At 45.1% G+C, this 17,927-nt stretch overlaps 1 protein-coding gene across 1 annotated transcript; it reads right to left on the minus strand.

The window, feature by feature from the left end:
- Positions 1 to 439: 439 nt before the first annotated feature.
- Positions 440 to 15,683, minus strand: SEC23B (Sec23 homolog B (S. cerevisiae)). The gene is given in 20 exon segments (XM_009869362.1): positions 440 to 688; positions 1,679 to 1,744; positions 2,542 to 2,697; positions 4,243 to 4,329; positions 4,998 to 5,159; positions 5,461 to 5,538; positions 6,091 to 6,244; positions 6,419 to 6,525; positions 7,628 to 7,717; positions 8,056 to 8,136; positions 8,688 to 8,811; positions 9,997 to 10,112; positions 10,935 to 11,093; positions 11,671 to 11,721; positions 11,723 to 11,822; positions 12,720 to 12,805; positions 13,183 to 13,419; positions 13,630 to 13,716; positions 14,356 to 14,413; positions 15,451 to 15,683. Coding segments are annotated over 20 exon segments (2,310 nt in total). The 5' UTR covers positions 15,672 to 15,683; the 3' UTR covers positions 440 to 598.
- Between the last annotated feature and the right edge of the window lie 2,244 nt (positions 15,684 to 17,927).

A 17,927-nucleotide genomic window follows, 5' to 3' on the forward strand; every position in this document is an offset into this window, starting at 1 on the left:
CCAAGAGGCAGCGCGGAGCAGGGCTGGTCTGTCAAAGCGTTCTCCAGCGCCTCGTACTTGTCCTGCCCCCCCTTACCCTTAGAAGCACCTGACTCGCCCTGAAGAAACAGATTTGTGTGCCCGAGGATGGCGGCTGGGTGACAGCGGCCAAAAGGATTTGCCAGAGCGGGTCCGTGCCCTCTTCAGAAATGAAAAGGGGCCAGGTCAAGCCTACGGCCCCCACAGCTGAACTGGGGACAGCTCTACAGTAATGCTCTGATCCGGTTTGATTTTTCATTAGTGGTCCCTGGTGACTAAAAGTCACCTTTTAAGAGCACACACAGCATTAGCAATTAAGCCAAAGACTGTTCAAATCTATACTGGCTAAAACAATGCTTTAGCTCTAATTACAATGTATTAAAAATGAGACAGAATGTAGACAAAATGGAATACAAATATCTAGAAGGTCCAAGTAAAAAACTCTCACTGAAATATTTATTTCATGTGATACATAAAAACCTTAGTCTAACAGAGAAAGAAGGAAATCTAAATTGCTCTGCTTCCAACATCCGCAGGATCTAGGCAACTGCTCTGCTCTTGCTTTTCCGTTTGATTAAAGTCACGACGCGCTTGAAACTGCCAGCTTCTTCAGATGGTCCATGAATACCTGGAGGCTAACGTCATCCGTCAGGATTGGAGCTCCTGATTCCTGCAGAAAAATAATGAGCTTAAAAATGGTGGTGGTAACACCAGGGACTAACTGAAAGCATATCAGATGTCAGCACACTGAATTAATTGCCTTTTTTCCTGCAAAGGACAGATACATAGTGGACAGATGCCACTCCTTGGCAACAGCACTGACTCTATCCTCTACTGCAACCTGAACTTCTGGAAAAAAATGAAGTCTCTTCTTTCCAAAGCATTAAGCATTTTGCTGCCCAAAGCGCTACACAAACAAGGTAAAGAAAGAGGATATTAAAATCTAGTGTTCTCAGATAAATTAGGTCTATGTCACACTAGCTGATTCCTTCAAAAGCAGCCACCACAGAAACTTCTCCTGGTCTGCCTGTGCCCCATCTGTAGGTGAGATCAAAGGGGCCAAGAGCTTGTGGAGACCACTCTTCTCCTGCCATCTAGCTGCTGTGGTACTGAGCTGTTGGGGCAGCACCTCTATTTGGAACAGCCATTCCTTAGATCCGCTGAGAAAAAGTCCCAAAGTCAAATGGATTTTGCTGAAAATTCGGGGAGATTCAGTACAAGAACAGGAATATGAATTGAGCCATCCTGGCTTAATCTTATCATCTAGTGTTCCCCACCAGTAGTGTTTATCTTGTCAACAACCATGGACTAGAATAAGCAGGCAGAATAAAATCTAACCTGCCTGAGCTTCCGAGACAAATCTAATAAATCAGTTGTGCCTCTCAAAATGCTACAATTACTGCACTCTCAGCTGGTAATTCCATTATGAGAGCTTTAGTACACAGAAATAACCTTGTTTCCTTGCACTGCAAAGCACTGTAGGATTTTTCGAATCCAGTCTCATATGTCCACAAAAAACTCTTAGGTAAGAAGCAGAGGACACGCATAACCTGCTCGGTTTGTGGCCGTGTGGTGAAACAGGATGGCTACTGCGTGGCAAACGTGTAAATGTACATTTTACAGCATATTCCCAAACGTGAGCAGCACTTCCACTGCTTACCTGTCCCCAAGCGTAGAGGTTATTGTGGGTCTGAGAAGGGTTCACTTTAGACAAGAGGAACCGGGCCTGTTAAGACAAAACATTACAGAAGTATTTATGCAAAACGACAAACCAGTCAACTCCCTCGAGACTTCTTACCACCTCGGATACCTGACTAGTGAAGTATCTCTGCTTTTGCAAGCAAGGTACTAATTTAACTTAAAACCAGGTTTCAAGTCTGGAATGGCCCAGCTCCACAGACAACTTGTCTCCATGGGTCACAGGGTGCTCGGCACTCGCTGGGCAGGGCAGCTTCAGAGAAGAGGTCAGTGGAGAACCGGTGTAACATGGTCACATCAGAAATTAATACCAAACCTTGGCTTTGGAGCATTAATTCTGGCCTCTTTGCTGCTACTAACGAGCCAGGCACAGACAAGCACAATACAACTGCAATCCCAGGAAGAGCAAAACCAGGAACAAAATGTTTTATATCCTCATTCAGCATTACAGAAGTAAGGAACGGATTGTCAGTCGTTCAACATAACTCACTGTCCTAGAAAGCTGACTTCACTCCTTGCCTTGGGTAAGTTTAGATACATAACCAAATCATTTCTTTCCTTTGGGGAATAGAAGATATTTAAGATGACTTCTTTCTGGGTTTGGTTTTTTTTTCCATCCTCAGATTTCAAAAATCCAGCAAGTGACTGGCTTATTAAAAGACAAAGTTGTAGCAAAAGCTAATGAGAAAGTATGCAAGCTCTGTACTTTGAAGAGCTGAATTACCACTGTATTTAACTTACAGAACCATCCCTTTAGTAAAGCAGAAAGACAGCTATTTGTTTCATTTTCAACAACAGAAAGAGTTCCCCTATAAACCTCCTTACCTGACTGCCCCCATGTTCCGTGTGGATATAACGCGGCATCGGGAATCTAGTCTGCAAGATTTCCTGGGCATCATCCAGTGGGGCTTGCAGCAGGTGCTTGAAGTTTTCGTATTCAGGCATGTCTTGGTAACCAGCTTTCTGCCACTGTGCAATAGTCTGTTGATGGGACAGGGAGAAAATGAAAATACAGCAGAGATGGCTACAAGCCTCCTGTTTTTAACTTGCACGTCTCAAAGTAGCAGAATGTTCCACGTACTTCTGTTCACAGGGGAAATGCATGCTTTCACTACTCCGGCAATAACATTATTTAATTTCTGTCCCCAAACGTAAGTAACAGGCACTCGGCACAAAAGCTGGCAGCAGTCTGTGCAGTGCGAGAGCAATTTGTTCAAAGTGATCTTCAAGCCTTTACGTCTGAGCCTGCGCCAGCAGAGAAACATAAAGCATTTATAAAATCCCTGATATTTTGGACCTGACATGGTCTTAAATTAAGCAGCCGTTGCGTACAGTATTTTCAAGGTACCTAACCTCATGTACCTATCAATTGTTCTATACACAGGAAGGTCACATGCTTGGCTCTTCCTTTTTCAAAATTTTGCTGAGTGTCTTGCTCTGCAACAGTAGGTAGAAACTGTTTAAGGTAACTCTGGAAGATTTAATGTCATTGTTGACTCAAGCATTCAACTCCTGTTCATGTCAATCAGGCATCCCCGCTCACTTCTCTCAAAGGGAACATTTCCTATGTGGAGTGAGGTCGGGAGCTAATAATGGAGCTGCCACCACAAGCTATCACATCAAACTTCAAGCATTCTAATATCATTCTAAATGGAATATCTTAGTTCAAAAACAAAGGGAAGAGTTAAAATGCCTTTCAAAAAGTTCTCACTAACAGGAATGTTTGACCACAAACCAAGATGGCTTTATTTCAGCTACTCCAATCTGATGCCATGCTTGGGTAGAAGAAACTGGATGAGGGCCGCTCCCCAAGCAGGACTATTAAGGATACTAGGGGAGAGAAAAAAGAAGCAGAAGCGTCAAAGAATAAGGAGATTTTTGGAGAAAGAAGTGGAATGCCAGCTTCCTCTTCATCCCTTACCTTGTAACTACTTTAGAATACGAGATGTTTCTATTATATGAAACCTGACAGGACTGAAATACCGATCTGCAGGTCTGCATAGTGAAGAGGCACCAGAATGCCAAGGCTTTGGATCCTGGCAAAAATCTTGATGTTTAGAAAGAGCCAGAGCCTAAGCACTTACCTCAGTCACAATGGAAGGAATATGGGAGCAGCTCTCAAAAACATCCAGTCATTAAAAGCAAAAAATGGAAAAAAATTGTAACTGGATTCTTTAAGAGCAGCAGCATTTAAGCATCAAAACCCAGCAACCTAATACATCACATCCCTGAAAATCAAACGACAGCTCTCTGCCCTGCTTACGTTCAAGTTTCTCCAGCCTTTTCCAGGCACAGTAAGGGACCACCTTCATTACCCAGCTAACATGACAGCTGTTACTCAGTGCAGAACACATTCTTAGCAACTCCACTAGGATTTTTTTTCAAACTTGGACAGCAGGGAAATTGTATTCATGGTGACAGCATGTATACAATGTCATCCTGCTCGTGTGCACTTCACAAGCAGCTTAGTTTATAATAATGGCGACACATAGCAGGAGGAGAGAAGGAGAATGTATTTCACTTTACCTCACCAAGGTAGATAACTATCTGGAAGAAAGTATCCATCAGTAGGATTCTATCAGGAAGGATACTGCTGCTGTCCAAGAGCACTGGCTGTGGAAAAGACAAAAGAAAGTCAGGCACCACTGAGCCCTCACAACTGTATTAACCTTCACAGTCGCCTGAAAAGCGTGCCCAGCCCTGCGCCTCCACGCACAGCTACTCCACGCGTGACAGCATGAGCGCCATCAGCCTCCTGCAGCGTCGAGCAGCAGGTTATCAGCTGCTGTACAAAGCACAGGACATGAGAGCGCCATTTCTGTGGCTATCCAGGTTTAATCTGAAATGATCTCGAACACGAAGCATCTCAAGAATAATACGTGAGCTCTGGCAAATGCTGCCAAGAAGGTTTCAAAGTGTTACTACAGCAGCTCCTGTGTTTCTTTCTTGCCAGACACACTCCTTTCAAGGAAGCTGTGAGCGTAAGGGAATCCCATCTCTGTACATTGAATACTTGCACATAGTTAAACACTGCTGCACAAAAAAAATGAAAGCAAGCAGCTGGTGGGAGATGATGATCTGGAAGGGCTGAGGCTTGCTGACTTATGCAGTAGAGACAGCAGCCTCCGAAAGAGAAGCAGAAGTGATACTTACATTGCCCCATCTCATCCTTTAATAACTACCTTGATGAAAGAAAAAATACATATAGCAGTCTTTTTGCTGAAAAAGTGTTACTTGTTATTTTGGATTGATCTCCCTCTTCCTCTTAAACAGGGACTCACCTCAGGAGGTCCATGGAAAGAATAAGCATAAAGGATGGGCTGGATCATAATGAGGGACTGGGTCAGATCTTGCCTAGCAAAGTGGTGACGGTAATAAGAAGATTCGTCTGGACTGTTATTGAAGACCTGCAGGAACGGGGAGCGTCGCAGGTGGAACATGAACTGCACCAGAAAGATGAGTGAGAACAGCAATGTCAGCAAGTTGCCAAAAATTCTGTGCCCGAGTCCAGTCTTCCCAAACAGCAAATTCTGGGGGGAAAAAAGTCTACCCCTTATTAACTCCTCAGAGTTCTTCCCTTATCAGTCATTTGCAGCACCGCTAAACTACAGGAGCACCTTACTAAATTTAAAAAGTATTTGTTCCCTCTCTCTTGAATCTGATGAATGGTACAAGGCATTTTATCACCACTCTCTCTCACCCTTTCACATTTTTCCCACAGCTGTGGGAAATGGAAGTTCTTACCTGGGGATACAAAGAAAATGATTCTGACAATCTGAAGGAGTTTGGATCATCTTTGTTGTATTGTCCAAATTTCTGACACTGTTGGAAGCAAAACGAATACTTTGGTTACTTCTCTCTCTCTTTTTTCTACTTTTTTCCTTTTTATTTTTTTTTAGAATTAACGCTGCGCTTTTTTTGCAGGGTGTTCTTTTGGTCATTTTCAAACAGCAACCAAGGCACGAATGTGACAATAACAGGTACTATACAATTTACAGGCTACTTCTAAGTCAGTGGTTTCCATATTTTACTGAAATAAGAATCTGATCAGTCTATTTTTATATATACATATTTATAAAATCCAGAATTAAAATTATCTAAGAATTATCTAAGAATGAAAGAAATAGTGCTTCTAGTAGTCCCCAATTTCTTCTTCCATTTTATCAGGGATACAACGTTATATCGAAGGTGCTTTCTACGCTACGAAACAGTTCTGCAGCAACTCTACCTAGTCCTGGAGCAGCAGCAGATTGGCATTTCACCAGCTGCATCACTGAAAACAAGAAGCATCAACCAGGAAAAAAAGAATGCTGTTTTCATTTCCAGGTTTTACTGAACTCAAGAACGCACTCAACCACAGTCTGTTGGTCTTACCAGCCTGATGAGCTGTCTGTCCAGCCATCGCAGAACGTCAGGTCCCTCCTCAGATTCCGCTCTGTACACTCCCAGTCGTGCCATCAGCACAGCAGCTGCTTCCTGGTCAAATGCAGCTTCTATGTGCTGGAGCTGACTCTGTGCGTCTGCCCAGCTGCAGGGTTAGGAAAGGGTTAGTGCTACGCCCATTTACCTCCAAACCAGATTCACCCTCCCTGTGCCAAACGCTCTGCACCCCACGCACACAACAAAAAGCGAAGAAAATTCCAGCACAGGCTGCGGCTTCAGTTTCTGCCATCCTGCCAAACGGCCGGCATGAGATACTCACTTCCTGGCTACGGTGGTGACACGAATGCGTTTCTGCGTACTGGAGTGTTGATACTGAGTGACAAACTGCACTGCCCCTCTGCCGCCCTGAGGTATCGGCGCGTTGTGCTGTAAATGAAACAAGGGAAACCTTTAAAACGGGCTGCTGCTTCCGTAAGTCTGCGTGCTACAGAGAACTCCGGGGCATCATTTGGGCAATCGCAGACTTAAGCACAAGCTAGAGATGGACCAGAGAAGAGAGACATGTCTGTTAGTGCTGCGTCTTCCAGCAGTCACGTGGTGCTGAGCCCATTTAATTTAGGGCATGACACTCAGCATCATAGAATCATAGAACTGTCAGGGTCGGAAGGGACCTTAAAGATCATCTAGTTCCACCCCCCCTGCCATGGGCAGGGACATTCCCCGCCCGGAGCCCCATCCAGCCTGGCCTGGAACACTTCCAGGGATGGGGCTTCCACCTCCTCTCTGGGCAACCTGTGCCAGGGTCTCACCACCCTCAGCTCGTTCCCTTAAAGGATGGCAGCAACTAATCATCTCTACAGCAATGAACTGAAGAACAGCAGTAGGAGGTCTAAGCAAAGGTCCTGCGAGTCCGCCATCCTCTTCCCAACAGTAACAAGCCCACACAGGAGAGAAGACAGAGAGACACACACACAGAGAATAGAAATCCTTTGGGGTAGCTTTCCTAGCTTCTTGCTGCCACACAGACCAGGCTGGACAGGACTTTGAGCAACCTGCTCTAGTGAGAGGTGTCCCTGCCCATGGCAGGGAGTTGGAACTAGACGATCTTCAAGGTCCCTTCTAACCCAAATCATTCTAGGATTCTATGATTCTATGCTCAGAAACTTTCCCAGCCAGAAGTTACTTCCGAGCCATCAAGTTATTACAACTTGGAGGACCAATGTTTCAAGAATTTGAAAGTATTTATACTTTCATTCTCCACAGCACCTACTTGCAAAAATACAGTTTCTTCTTTGTTAAATAAATACCAAAGGAAGAAGGCAAGGAAAGGAGGCAGGTTTTGTACAGAACAAAAATATTACTCAATTTATGCATATGAAAACAACCTCTCAGGCTATTTCTTTGGCACAAAGCACTTGGTTGCTCTGTAATCATCCATCTGCAACACAGAGGATGTCACTGCAGTTTCAAACAAATAGTTTGGTGTGTGAAAAACACAAAGACAGAAAAAACAGAAGCCAAGACTGACCTGATTTACCACTTCAAAATAAATGGCCAGTGTTGTGCTGGGATCCAGACTACAAATTTTCCATTGAGACGTTCCTCCAATTCCAAGCTCCTGCACAGAATCAAAAAAAAAAACCAAACCCCAAAACTTTTTTTCTCTAGCAGCAGGTAAGGCAAGCTTACATTAAATTCTGATCAGAGGTACAAGTTATGGCAGGCCTTCTAGATTTCTTAGCTTTTGGGTGTGAATGAAGTTACTGAAGGCCATAGAGTTAAAATAAAGCCTTACAGGGCAAGAAATTAGTCTAGGAAAAACTGTTTTTCCCTAGGGATGTTTCCCCACTGTTCGCCTTTAAACTCTGACATTCTAGTTGAGCTGTACATCTAGACAGAAACTTTGCACTGTTTATTTACTTCTTTAATAAAGATTTTTCCATGTCAGAAACTTACGTTTTCAGAGACACACAGCCCTTTAGCATTCAGGGATATGCACGGTCCAATAGCTCCTGCAATTTTCAGCTCCCTAGAGGTCTAGAATAAGGCAAAAAAAAAAAAAGTTGTTTGTTGTTTGTTGTGTTGTGTTTTTTTTAAATCAAGCCAGCCAAAGACTAAACTTACACAAAGACTAACCTCCATACAGATTAAATCAGTTGCTCAGCTTTGATCAGATGACGCATACATACAACTGTCAGAGAAAGCATCTCTTGATGCTTGATCTTTCCCAGATCACCTACCGCTACAATTAGTGAACATAAGAGAATCTACACAGTCGTGTTTCAATAATGTAGACATATTTATAGTGACCTGGACAGAGTATGAAGTGTTCCTTGCTGAGTGAGGAGAGGCTGAGCTCGGCTGCTTTTTGGGTGTGTTTTTTTTAAAAAGAAAAAAACAAACACAAACTTAATAAGCTTAAAAAAACCAAACAAAATCCCTCCACTCACTCCAGTACAGTGCTTCTCCAAAACAGGCACTACGGCAGACCTCAAACATTTTCTACACCCCAGACACTTAAATACTCTTCAGAATGAACAGCACTGACATTTCCCAGGTAACATCACCCACCAAAACCAATCTCTCACCTTCACATCCAAAGTTGCACCAAAAGCCATCCGAAATTCCCCGTTGAACCCTTTGTTAAATACCCGCTGGAAGGTCTGCTTGAAGAGAGAAGTGTTGAAGGAGTCTCCCATCACCATGTGTCCTCTGTGAAAGAGAAAACGATACACAGGGGAACTGAAGCAACTGAAAACTAGAAATAAAGCACAAAGGGTACATCCCTCCAACTCTCATGCCTGCAAACACATGCAGAAACTGTTTTAAAGCATGCCTTTGTATAGGCAGAATTCACATCAGGGAATGCAGATTCACAAATGCCTCCTCCAAAGCCAGACAAGTTAATGCTCCACCTTTGCCATCCCTTTAACTGCTCTAAAAATGCTCACGTTCCATCAGTCAGAAACAGCTGAGCTTGGGGAAGAGCCCTGCTCAGCTTGCTTTGCCTGAGCAGGGCTGGAACCACCCACCCTACTGACAGGGTGGCTGCACCACTGCAGCACAAGGACGGGTGCAGGGGTCCGTGCTGTGCCTCCCCTAAGTGCCTCGGTAAACTCAGACCTGATCAGATGGAGCTCAGGAACGCAGCCAGAGGGTCACACCATCTCTCTCCTGCTCACTGAGCATTTACATGATTATTTAGAAATACTCTCCATTTACTCAAACCATCCTTTGACTCCCTATACACAGCAGATTTTAAGGAGCCAGTAAGACACGCTGAATCCCCAAAAGGCCCGGTTTAGCACACAGCCTTCCTCACGGAGATGCTAACGTTTCCAGCAATATGCAACACAGATATTTAGCCCTTAGAGATGCCACTTAAAACTAGATCCGGGGAAGCCAAGAATCCCTGGAGAAAGCACAGGTGAGCTGTTAAGCAAAGAAAATCTGGCCTACACAAGGAAAGCTTCTACCCACCATGCCTGATGGTCTGCTCTTCCGATGGCAGTTCAGTCATGCACACAACACAAAGCGTGACATCTCTGTCCCATAAATTCTGGAAATGTTACTTGCTATCTCCCAAGGAGGCGGAAGGCATTTGCAAAAGTCACGTTGCACCATGCTTTAGAAATACCTTTCTCAAGGCAGGACATCGAGTTTTCTACCAGCAGTGCTAATTCACATGCTGTTTTGAGACTTCAGAAATGGGGACTGGGATCAGGTGAGGTTTGCCATATAAATCCTGGCAAATTCAAACCATCCTTTAGAATAAAATGATAAAAAGCTCACCCTTTTACCCTGAGAGCAAACTTTTCTAAACTGTTCTCCCTCTTAAAAAAAATCCCAAAAAACACATAGAGGTGCCAACTTTGTGCTCTCCTGCTATGAACATACCCAGTGAGGTTTGCACAACACTTCATCTCGAGCAGTCCAGTCTGATCCAGGGCGCAGGCATAGATGTCGATGCAATGCCCATTGGCAGCGGTGCGATTAGCCAGAGTCTCGTAGTGCTGGGGAAAACAAACACGGGGTTCAGGGTGCCACAATGGGCAATTTTTCTACCTCTCTCCAGCTGAGGTCAAGACATGAAACCCAAGGTATAAATGAAGCAATTACTGGTGCTGTGGCAATTAAGCAGCTGTTTGCTCTTACTGCTCTGCTGGAGCACGCTGCTCCCTCCTAGGATGTTTGCACTTGGAGGAGCTGGACTTGCATGTTACAAATACAGAGTCCATGAATTGCACAGCATCTTTGCCTGTGGTAATTTCTTGGAAACTCACAGGTTTCCAGGTGATAGTTAAGAGAACAGGTGTCACACTGCTTTCTCTAAGCCGACAGGTACCTTTCATGTCTGACATTTTTACTATTTTGTCATTTTGTATGTCAAGAAGATAAAGGCGGCGTTCTGCAAGTGACCAATTCTTGGAAAACATGTTTTCTTCCCCCCAGAAGGAGATATGATGATGCTGATGAGCAAACTCTCCACTCACCATCAACTAAGAAACGACAGTAAAATATTTCTTTCACCAAGAAGGCACAAGACCATGCTGGAGAAATAACTAGGAAGTTGTTTTTGTCTTTTCCTTGACAATTCTCACAATGTAATGTACACAAAAGGCTCAGGCACATCAGGGACAACGATGCAAATGTCTGGACATACTGTTCCCACACAGAGAGAATAGAATATGTTTGTTCCTTGGGGAAGGACACTGGGCAGCGGTCAACATAGCAGTTGTACGTAGGCTCGGGTTATGTCCTTTCCCCCCGTACACTGTTCTCATACAATATTCAGTTCTTGTTTTTAAAAACACCCAGCAGGCACTAGCACCTACTTTGGTGGCCTTCTTCATGAACCTTGCGTTGTCCTTCTCTATGTCGTGCCAAGAACGAATGGGTGTTTTCAGTTCATCTCCCACCACCATGCCTGGTCCCTGTGTTGGTGGCCCACCAGTAAACAGCATTATTCTGGCCCCTGTGTTTGGAAATGTGCCCTAAAATAAAAATAAAAGCTTCTATCAGAGGCAGAGGGGGGAAGGAGAAAAAAATGAGAGACTGATTAAACAGCAACGATCCCTTCTTTAGAGAACGCCTTCTTTAGAGAATGACACTGCCACTGTTCTGCAGTCTCATTAGGGACCTGTGTCTGGTAGAGGCCTCCCCGATAAATAGTGACGCATTTCCTCACAGTCACAGCACTCTCAGGTTTAGACTCAAGCGACGTTAAGCTTCATGTCTTCATAACAGGCAACAGGCAGTCTCTGTTCTTTTTACTTACATCTTAGATGACCCTCAGATAAACCCAGTGCATCATATCACCTCCATATGGCGACACAGGAATCAGAGACCTTTAAACACCTACATATTTAATCATTTAAATGTCAATTCCCAGCCCATTCCACACCAGCTGGTGCTAATACATGCCAAATATCAGTGGAGACAAATTGCACCTCTGCAGCCCAACGTAACTGAGCCACTGACCACGCTGGACTGACACCTGCACACATCTCAGCAAAGACTGCCAGGTGCTTACTCTGACCAGCTCATCTCAAACAACAGCACTCACAGTACCTCCAATAAGCCAACAGCAATCGAAAGAGCTACTCCAGTGGAACGTAAAGGCAAAAAACCTCGTTCCCGGGGTCACTGGCCACGGGTCCCTTTGCAGTTCTCCAAGCAGATCTGTTAAATTCATGTCAATCTTATGTACCGGCTGCAGAAACCTGCAAAATTTCAAACAAAACGTTCTTCCTGTTCATAAATTTAGAGAAGAAAGAGCCTCTTTGTTCCTGGCACACATAAATTGCACTAAGATTATTATCAAAAGTGAAAAGTCAAGTGGCACGTTCCCTTCTCACATCCAAACTTTCCAAGATAAGGGGCCAAAGTGAAAATATATTATCAAAGCAAGACATCAGGAACTGACAAGAAGGCAAAGTCACATCAAGATTATTATTAGAAGTGAAAAGTCAAGTAGCATGTTCCCTTCTTACACCCAAACTTTCCAAGATAAGGGGCCAAAGTAAAAATATATTATCAAAGCAAGTCATCAGGAACTGACAAGAAGGCAAAGTCACATAAAGCATAGGAAAGAACTTCAATGGTAATTTAGCCTATCAAAATGCACAAGAGGTGCCACTGAAAAAGAGGAGCTGAGGAAGAGAAAACTGTATTCAATGGAGGCAAATACAGCTTTACTGTTCAGGGGTCACTGCTTGCCCGTCAATCATTTTTGGGACTTGCTGGGTCAGGGGGTAGGAGGTGGTATGTAGGGCTGTTACGCACAGACCAGGGCCCTCATTGTCTGGTCAATCAAAAAGACAGGCTCTTGCTCCAAACAAGTCCTGAGCTATACGCTTCCTAAGATGGCAACTCCGTGTTTTTCAAGTACAGATCTTCACAACCGCAAAAGCAAAATACTACAGAAGTCTAATACACTGCCCGCAGCTCTAGTATGTATCCTCATCCATATGTTTCACTTGGTGGAAGTAACTGTGACGAGACAATGCCATTTAAATTTTCTTACAAAGATTCTTCTTTGGAAACCCAGGTTTAGAAGCGTGACCTCCAAGGGGTATAAAACACCTGCCCTGCTCTGCTCTTGTGCTCGTGCAGCTTACCTGCTTGAAATAACAGGTTGCTCTGGAGTGTGAAGAGGTCTTCCCTGTTGCATGGGGACAGCTGGCCTTGAAAGCCCAAGCATATCCTAGAGAATAGTAAAGAGAAAGCAGAGGAGAGTATTTAAACACTAAACATACTATTTGCTGTCAAGCAATATACTCTGAGGCCTGCAACACTGTAGCATTAAACATATTAAAATCCACGAAATTATTAATCTTTGCACTCCCATTAGGAATGAATCAACAGGTCCATTATGTGAGATGCACGAGATCTTATCTTGGAGAAGCTCCCAAGGAATTTACAAAGGTGAAAAGACAAGACAGATACTGTAGTGAAACAGGATAACACTTAAGAGCACTGAACCCTCCTTCCTCTGCAAGAGTCCAGGGCTTGAAAGACCAGCACTGGTGTCAACACAGCTAACAGGAACAAGGCACTGGCCCAAGAGAGGGCAAAACATACCTGTATTTGCTTAGCTGTCAGGTCCTTTGTGCCCCTAAACACGTAGCTCTTGGAAATTCCTTCACAGCTCAGCTCGTGAACCTGGACCATCCTGCCGAAAGTGATAAGTCCCACCAGGGCGTCAGCAGGCAACAGACTTAGGGACATCTGGAGGGACTCCTTCAGTGCCTGCAAGTCCTCCTCTTCCAAGCACGTGTCGACAACATACAGGAAGATCAGTGGTGTCTGTGGACCTCGCTAATGTGGAAAGAGATGGATTTACTAAGCATATGCATATGCCAGGTGACACTTCATAATGCCTCCAGATGAGGAATAAAATGAGCCCTATCTTAAGCACCCTGCAGAAACATTATTTATTTGCATTATCTTAAGTAAATCTAATGCATGCATAATCTGTCTGAAAGAAGGCAGTTCCATGGGCTTCAAACTTGCCTAATATTCATTTACCTGCACTATATATTCAATTGTTGAAAACTGAGGCATAAGCTCTGCTGGTTGATTCATTTCAGATATGCCTGCATATGCTGGAGGGAACTGAAAAAGAGAACAAAAAAATTAGGACAAGGAAGTTGCAGGACAGAAATGTAGGGCCCTCTTCTGCCGTACAGAGGCTGCCCTGCTTATCATGTGCTTATTCAATTTTTTATTTGCTGCCACTGCACCAACCTGATTAATGCATGGCAAGAGACCCATACTGCTGTTTCCCAGAGCACAGACAACAAGTGGCCAGCAGTATGGACAGCTGCTCAATCCAGTGTAAAAAAAAGGTGGAACTAAAGCAGCCACTATGTGTTAGCTGAAATTCATAGAGCCACGTGACAGTTTCTGATGGCAAAGGCTACTCAAATGTAATGAATTTCATTATTAGTTAAGAACAGTAAACCTCAAGCGCAAAAAACAAACCGGAAACACATGGGACAAAAGAGCAATTTTTATCTCTTTCCTACAGCCTGCACGCTGGTAAAATCACTGGCAAAACTGAACTGAAAATAGACAAGATGTCAGGTAAAACAGACCCATTAACAAGCACTCTGTCTGAGGTTCAGCAAGAGTAGAAGGCCAAGGGAAGAAATCTAGAAAAGGGGTATTTATGCTTAACCTACTTCGCCAGGTGAGGTCATCAATTAGACATTTACCAAGAAGATAAAAAGGCTGATGCTTTTTCCAACTTACCTGATTTCTCTGAAAACAGAAGTTACAAGCCCAGAGCTTGGCACGATAGTCAACTTGACTGCAAGAGAAAGATGAGGTGTTAGTATGTAACTATAGAACAACTTTACAGTGCAGCTTCACAATTGTTGACATTAGTTCACAACACTGAGGACAAAACAGAGCATCAGACACTCCAACTTGAACAAGAAGGAGTTTTAGGGATTCAGACTCTCATTCTATTGCCATAAAGTCCATTAGCTCATCCAGCCCTGCTACTCCCAGGCTTGTCAGTGTGATGGACTACTGACAGCTCTCTGGAGGTGCCTTTGGCAAACAGAGACTTGGGAACTAATCATTCTTTCACTACATTCGGGCTAATCTCAGTCATCTTATTGTTTGTGCAGCTGTAGCACCCAAGTACTCCGGTCACAGAGCAGCAGGAGTTGTTCACCCAGGTCCTGCACAAACACTGAACAAATAGGCTGTTCCCTGCCCCAGTTTACTCTCCTCAGCCCGTTACAACATCCGGTAACCGCTGCTGCAGTAAAGCCCGGCCATATTCTCACTTCACGGGTTCGGTTTCATTTTACTTCCTCCTTCTCTCAGCCTCAACACTATGCTCTGAGTATCTATGATCATCACATGATTTCAGGACCAAGATTATTCCTCTAAATTCTCAGTAAAACTTCAAAGGAGACCTTGATGCTCATACTGGAGCTGAGCTATAAGCAGCAAGATATGTAGAAAGAAGGAAGTCATGTGAGCATCATAGCTCAGACAACAATATCAGTTTAATCAACATCTTTGTTTAAGTTTCATCATTCACCACAAAGTTCTCTGGGATGGTAAGAAGACTAGCCATTTCCACATCATCTCTGCCTTAATAGCCTCCTCAAAGGCATTCCTCTCTCCTCTGGTTCTGGCAGCTCTGGTAACATGCTGGCATCCAATGTAGCTCATCAGGCACATATGGATTTTAATAAACCCACTATATCTAAATGAAAAAGGCAAGTAGACACCAGGCAGAGAAAAAGGGGAATAAGGAAACAGTGAAGTTCAGATAAAAAGTAGGCGCCATCCACCCTCTCTTAACACCCTCAGCCGAGAAATTCATACCAGAGTGGGTTGAGCACCGCTTTGCAAGTCGGCCTGCTACAAAGCACCGGTTCATACTGCACAGGCGGCAGGTCGAGACGCTCCTTCAGTGGGGTCAGCAGACAGGCCAGGGGAACAACCATCCTCGTGGCCTCCAGCCTGCTGGAAGGCCACACGTTCCAGCTGAAACGCACTCCATCACGCTCCTCATTTTGCTGGATGAACTCCAGGTACGTGGCCATGGGACTGCAGAAGCTCTGAAAAGGCGTAAGCAACACGCGCTCAGGCAGCAGTCACCTGGTGGGACAACAGTCCTGCAAAGGAGGTCAGTAGATCAACTGCACGCAGGCACAAGACCCTGCAGGACAAAGCCAATATGTTACAGTGAGTTAATCCCATTATCAAACGAACCATGTGACTACATTAATCTCTTCTGTCCAGTGCTCTCATTGACATTCCAGACAAAACACCATCAAACCCAACGAAGAAACAAGGAAATCTCACACTCGGAGCCACAATGCAAGGCTTTTTTTCTTGCGATCCACATTTAACATCCCAACATCCACTCAGCTTTATGCTGACCTCAAAGCAATCCTGCCTGACTCAGTCTAGTAAAAGAAAACAGATTTGCAACACATCCTGAAGCCTTCAGCTAAAACCTTGGGGGAAGAAAAGGAGGGCAAGTCTGAGACCAAAACACTCATCACAAATGTCACCTCATTGCCAGTCTGACCTGCTTACAGATGGAAAGGAGTACATGACAGAAAGCTCAATAAAGGTCTTTGGTGATTTTAGACACCCTCTGAGCATGGCACTATGTCCCACGCCCACTAAGTCCCACTCCCCAGTAAGGGGAGAAGTGAGAGTCCCACAAGCTTCAGAAAAGACACGCTGTTCAGGGAGGGATATCCCCAACACAACAGAGAAGTCACTTTCTGTATCGCCTTACTGAACTCGTCAGAGCAAGATGCCAACGAGAGCTTCCAGGCTGGTGTTACCTTTGATGTCTCCAAGAAACAAGGACAAAACTACCAGAAATTTTGCTCATCAAATCCAGCCCACACATACCACACAGGGCCAACAGCAACTCGCAGCGTCAGGAGCAGCGGCACCACGACCGGCTCCAGCCGAGGATACCCAAGACTTTCATCTGTGGCTGCAGATGCACCAGGATTACCTTAACCCTGGTCCTCACCGCAGGCGGGAGATTCAGGAAGGCAACAGGCAAGAGGAATTGGAAGCAGCACCTCCCCCAGAGGAAGATAAGTTTTGATGCAATATTTTCCTACAGACCTGCAAACTCGCTGACATTTTCTTTGTCCTCGCTATTAAGGATATAAGTCAAGTTCATGGGTAACTGCTCCGTATTCCCACCCCCACTTCTGGATGGACAAATGGAAAGGTTCAGCAACAGAACCCTACCACAGATGGGTCTGTCAAGGTCGAAATCAGAGCTGAGCCTCCCTGTAAAAAATCCCACACATCAGAACAGCAAGACAAAACACCCAACATCTCAGGTATGCGGCAGCGTAAATTTAATCCAGGTTCCCCCAGCTGCAAGCCAGCAGCATTTCTCTGCCCCAGGCTAAGCTCTGATTTCCCTGCTGGGTTTGGCACAGGCTGTGGCCCTCTTTCGGGGGGCGGACAAGAGGAGAGGAGACCTGGCACCCTCACCACAGTGGGATTTAGGGATGAATGCCTGCCCAACCTGCCAGCCTTCCCACCAGGGCAGGGCCCTTCAGCCCCAGAGCAACCTCCCAAGGCCCGTTCCAGCAGTGAGGAGGTCCCAAATCTCCTGTCCATGAGAGGACAGAAGCCTCAGCAGACGAGCAGTGGTGGCATTCCAGTCTCCTTATGAGATCTGCTATAAGGCAGATTTAAGGGAGTGGAACATCTCCCTTGTGAGGAAAGGCTGAAGGAGCTGGGTCTCTTTAGCTTGGAGAAGAGGAGGCTGAGGGGTGACCTCATTAATGTTTAGAAATATGTCAAGGGGGAGTGTCAGGAGGACGGAGCCAGGCTCTTTTCAGTGATGTCCAATGACAGGACAAGGGGCAATGGGTACAAGCTGGAACACAGGAGGTTCCACAATAACATTAGGAAAAACTTTTTCCCTGTGAGGGTGCCAGACCTCTGGCACAGGCTGCCCAGGGAGGTTGTGGAGTCTCCTTCTCTGGAGACATTCAAACCCCACCTGGACGCGTTCCTGTGTGACCTACTGTAGGTGATCCTGCTCTGGCAGGTGGGCTGGACTAGAGGATCTTTTGAGGTCCCTTCCAACCCCGGACATTCTGTGATTCTGTGAAGGCACACTGCTGACGCCCACTCCTTCCAGCAACGCTACAGGCGATGCCGCTGCTCCCAAGCAATGCTATAGGGAACGCCACAGATCCCGCAGCTGCTGCACTCGGCACAGCTATAGGGGACACCACATGTCCCCGGTCCTTCATCAGGAAGAGTACAGAGGACACCATAGATCCCCAGCGAAGCCATAGGAGCCA

The sequence above is a fragment of the Apaloderma vittatum genome, unplaced genomic scaffold, assembly GCF_000703405.1.
Source record: "Apaloderma vittatum isolate BGI_N311 unplaced genomic scaffold, ASM70340v1 scaffold30315, whole genome shotgun sequence".
In the NCBI taxonomy this organism is placed as follows: Eukaryota; Metazoa; Chordata; class Aves; order Trogoniformes; family Trogonidae; genus Apaloderma; species Apaloderma vittatum.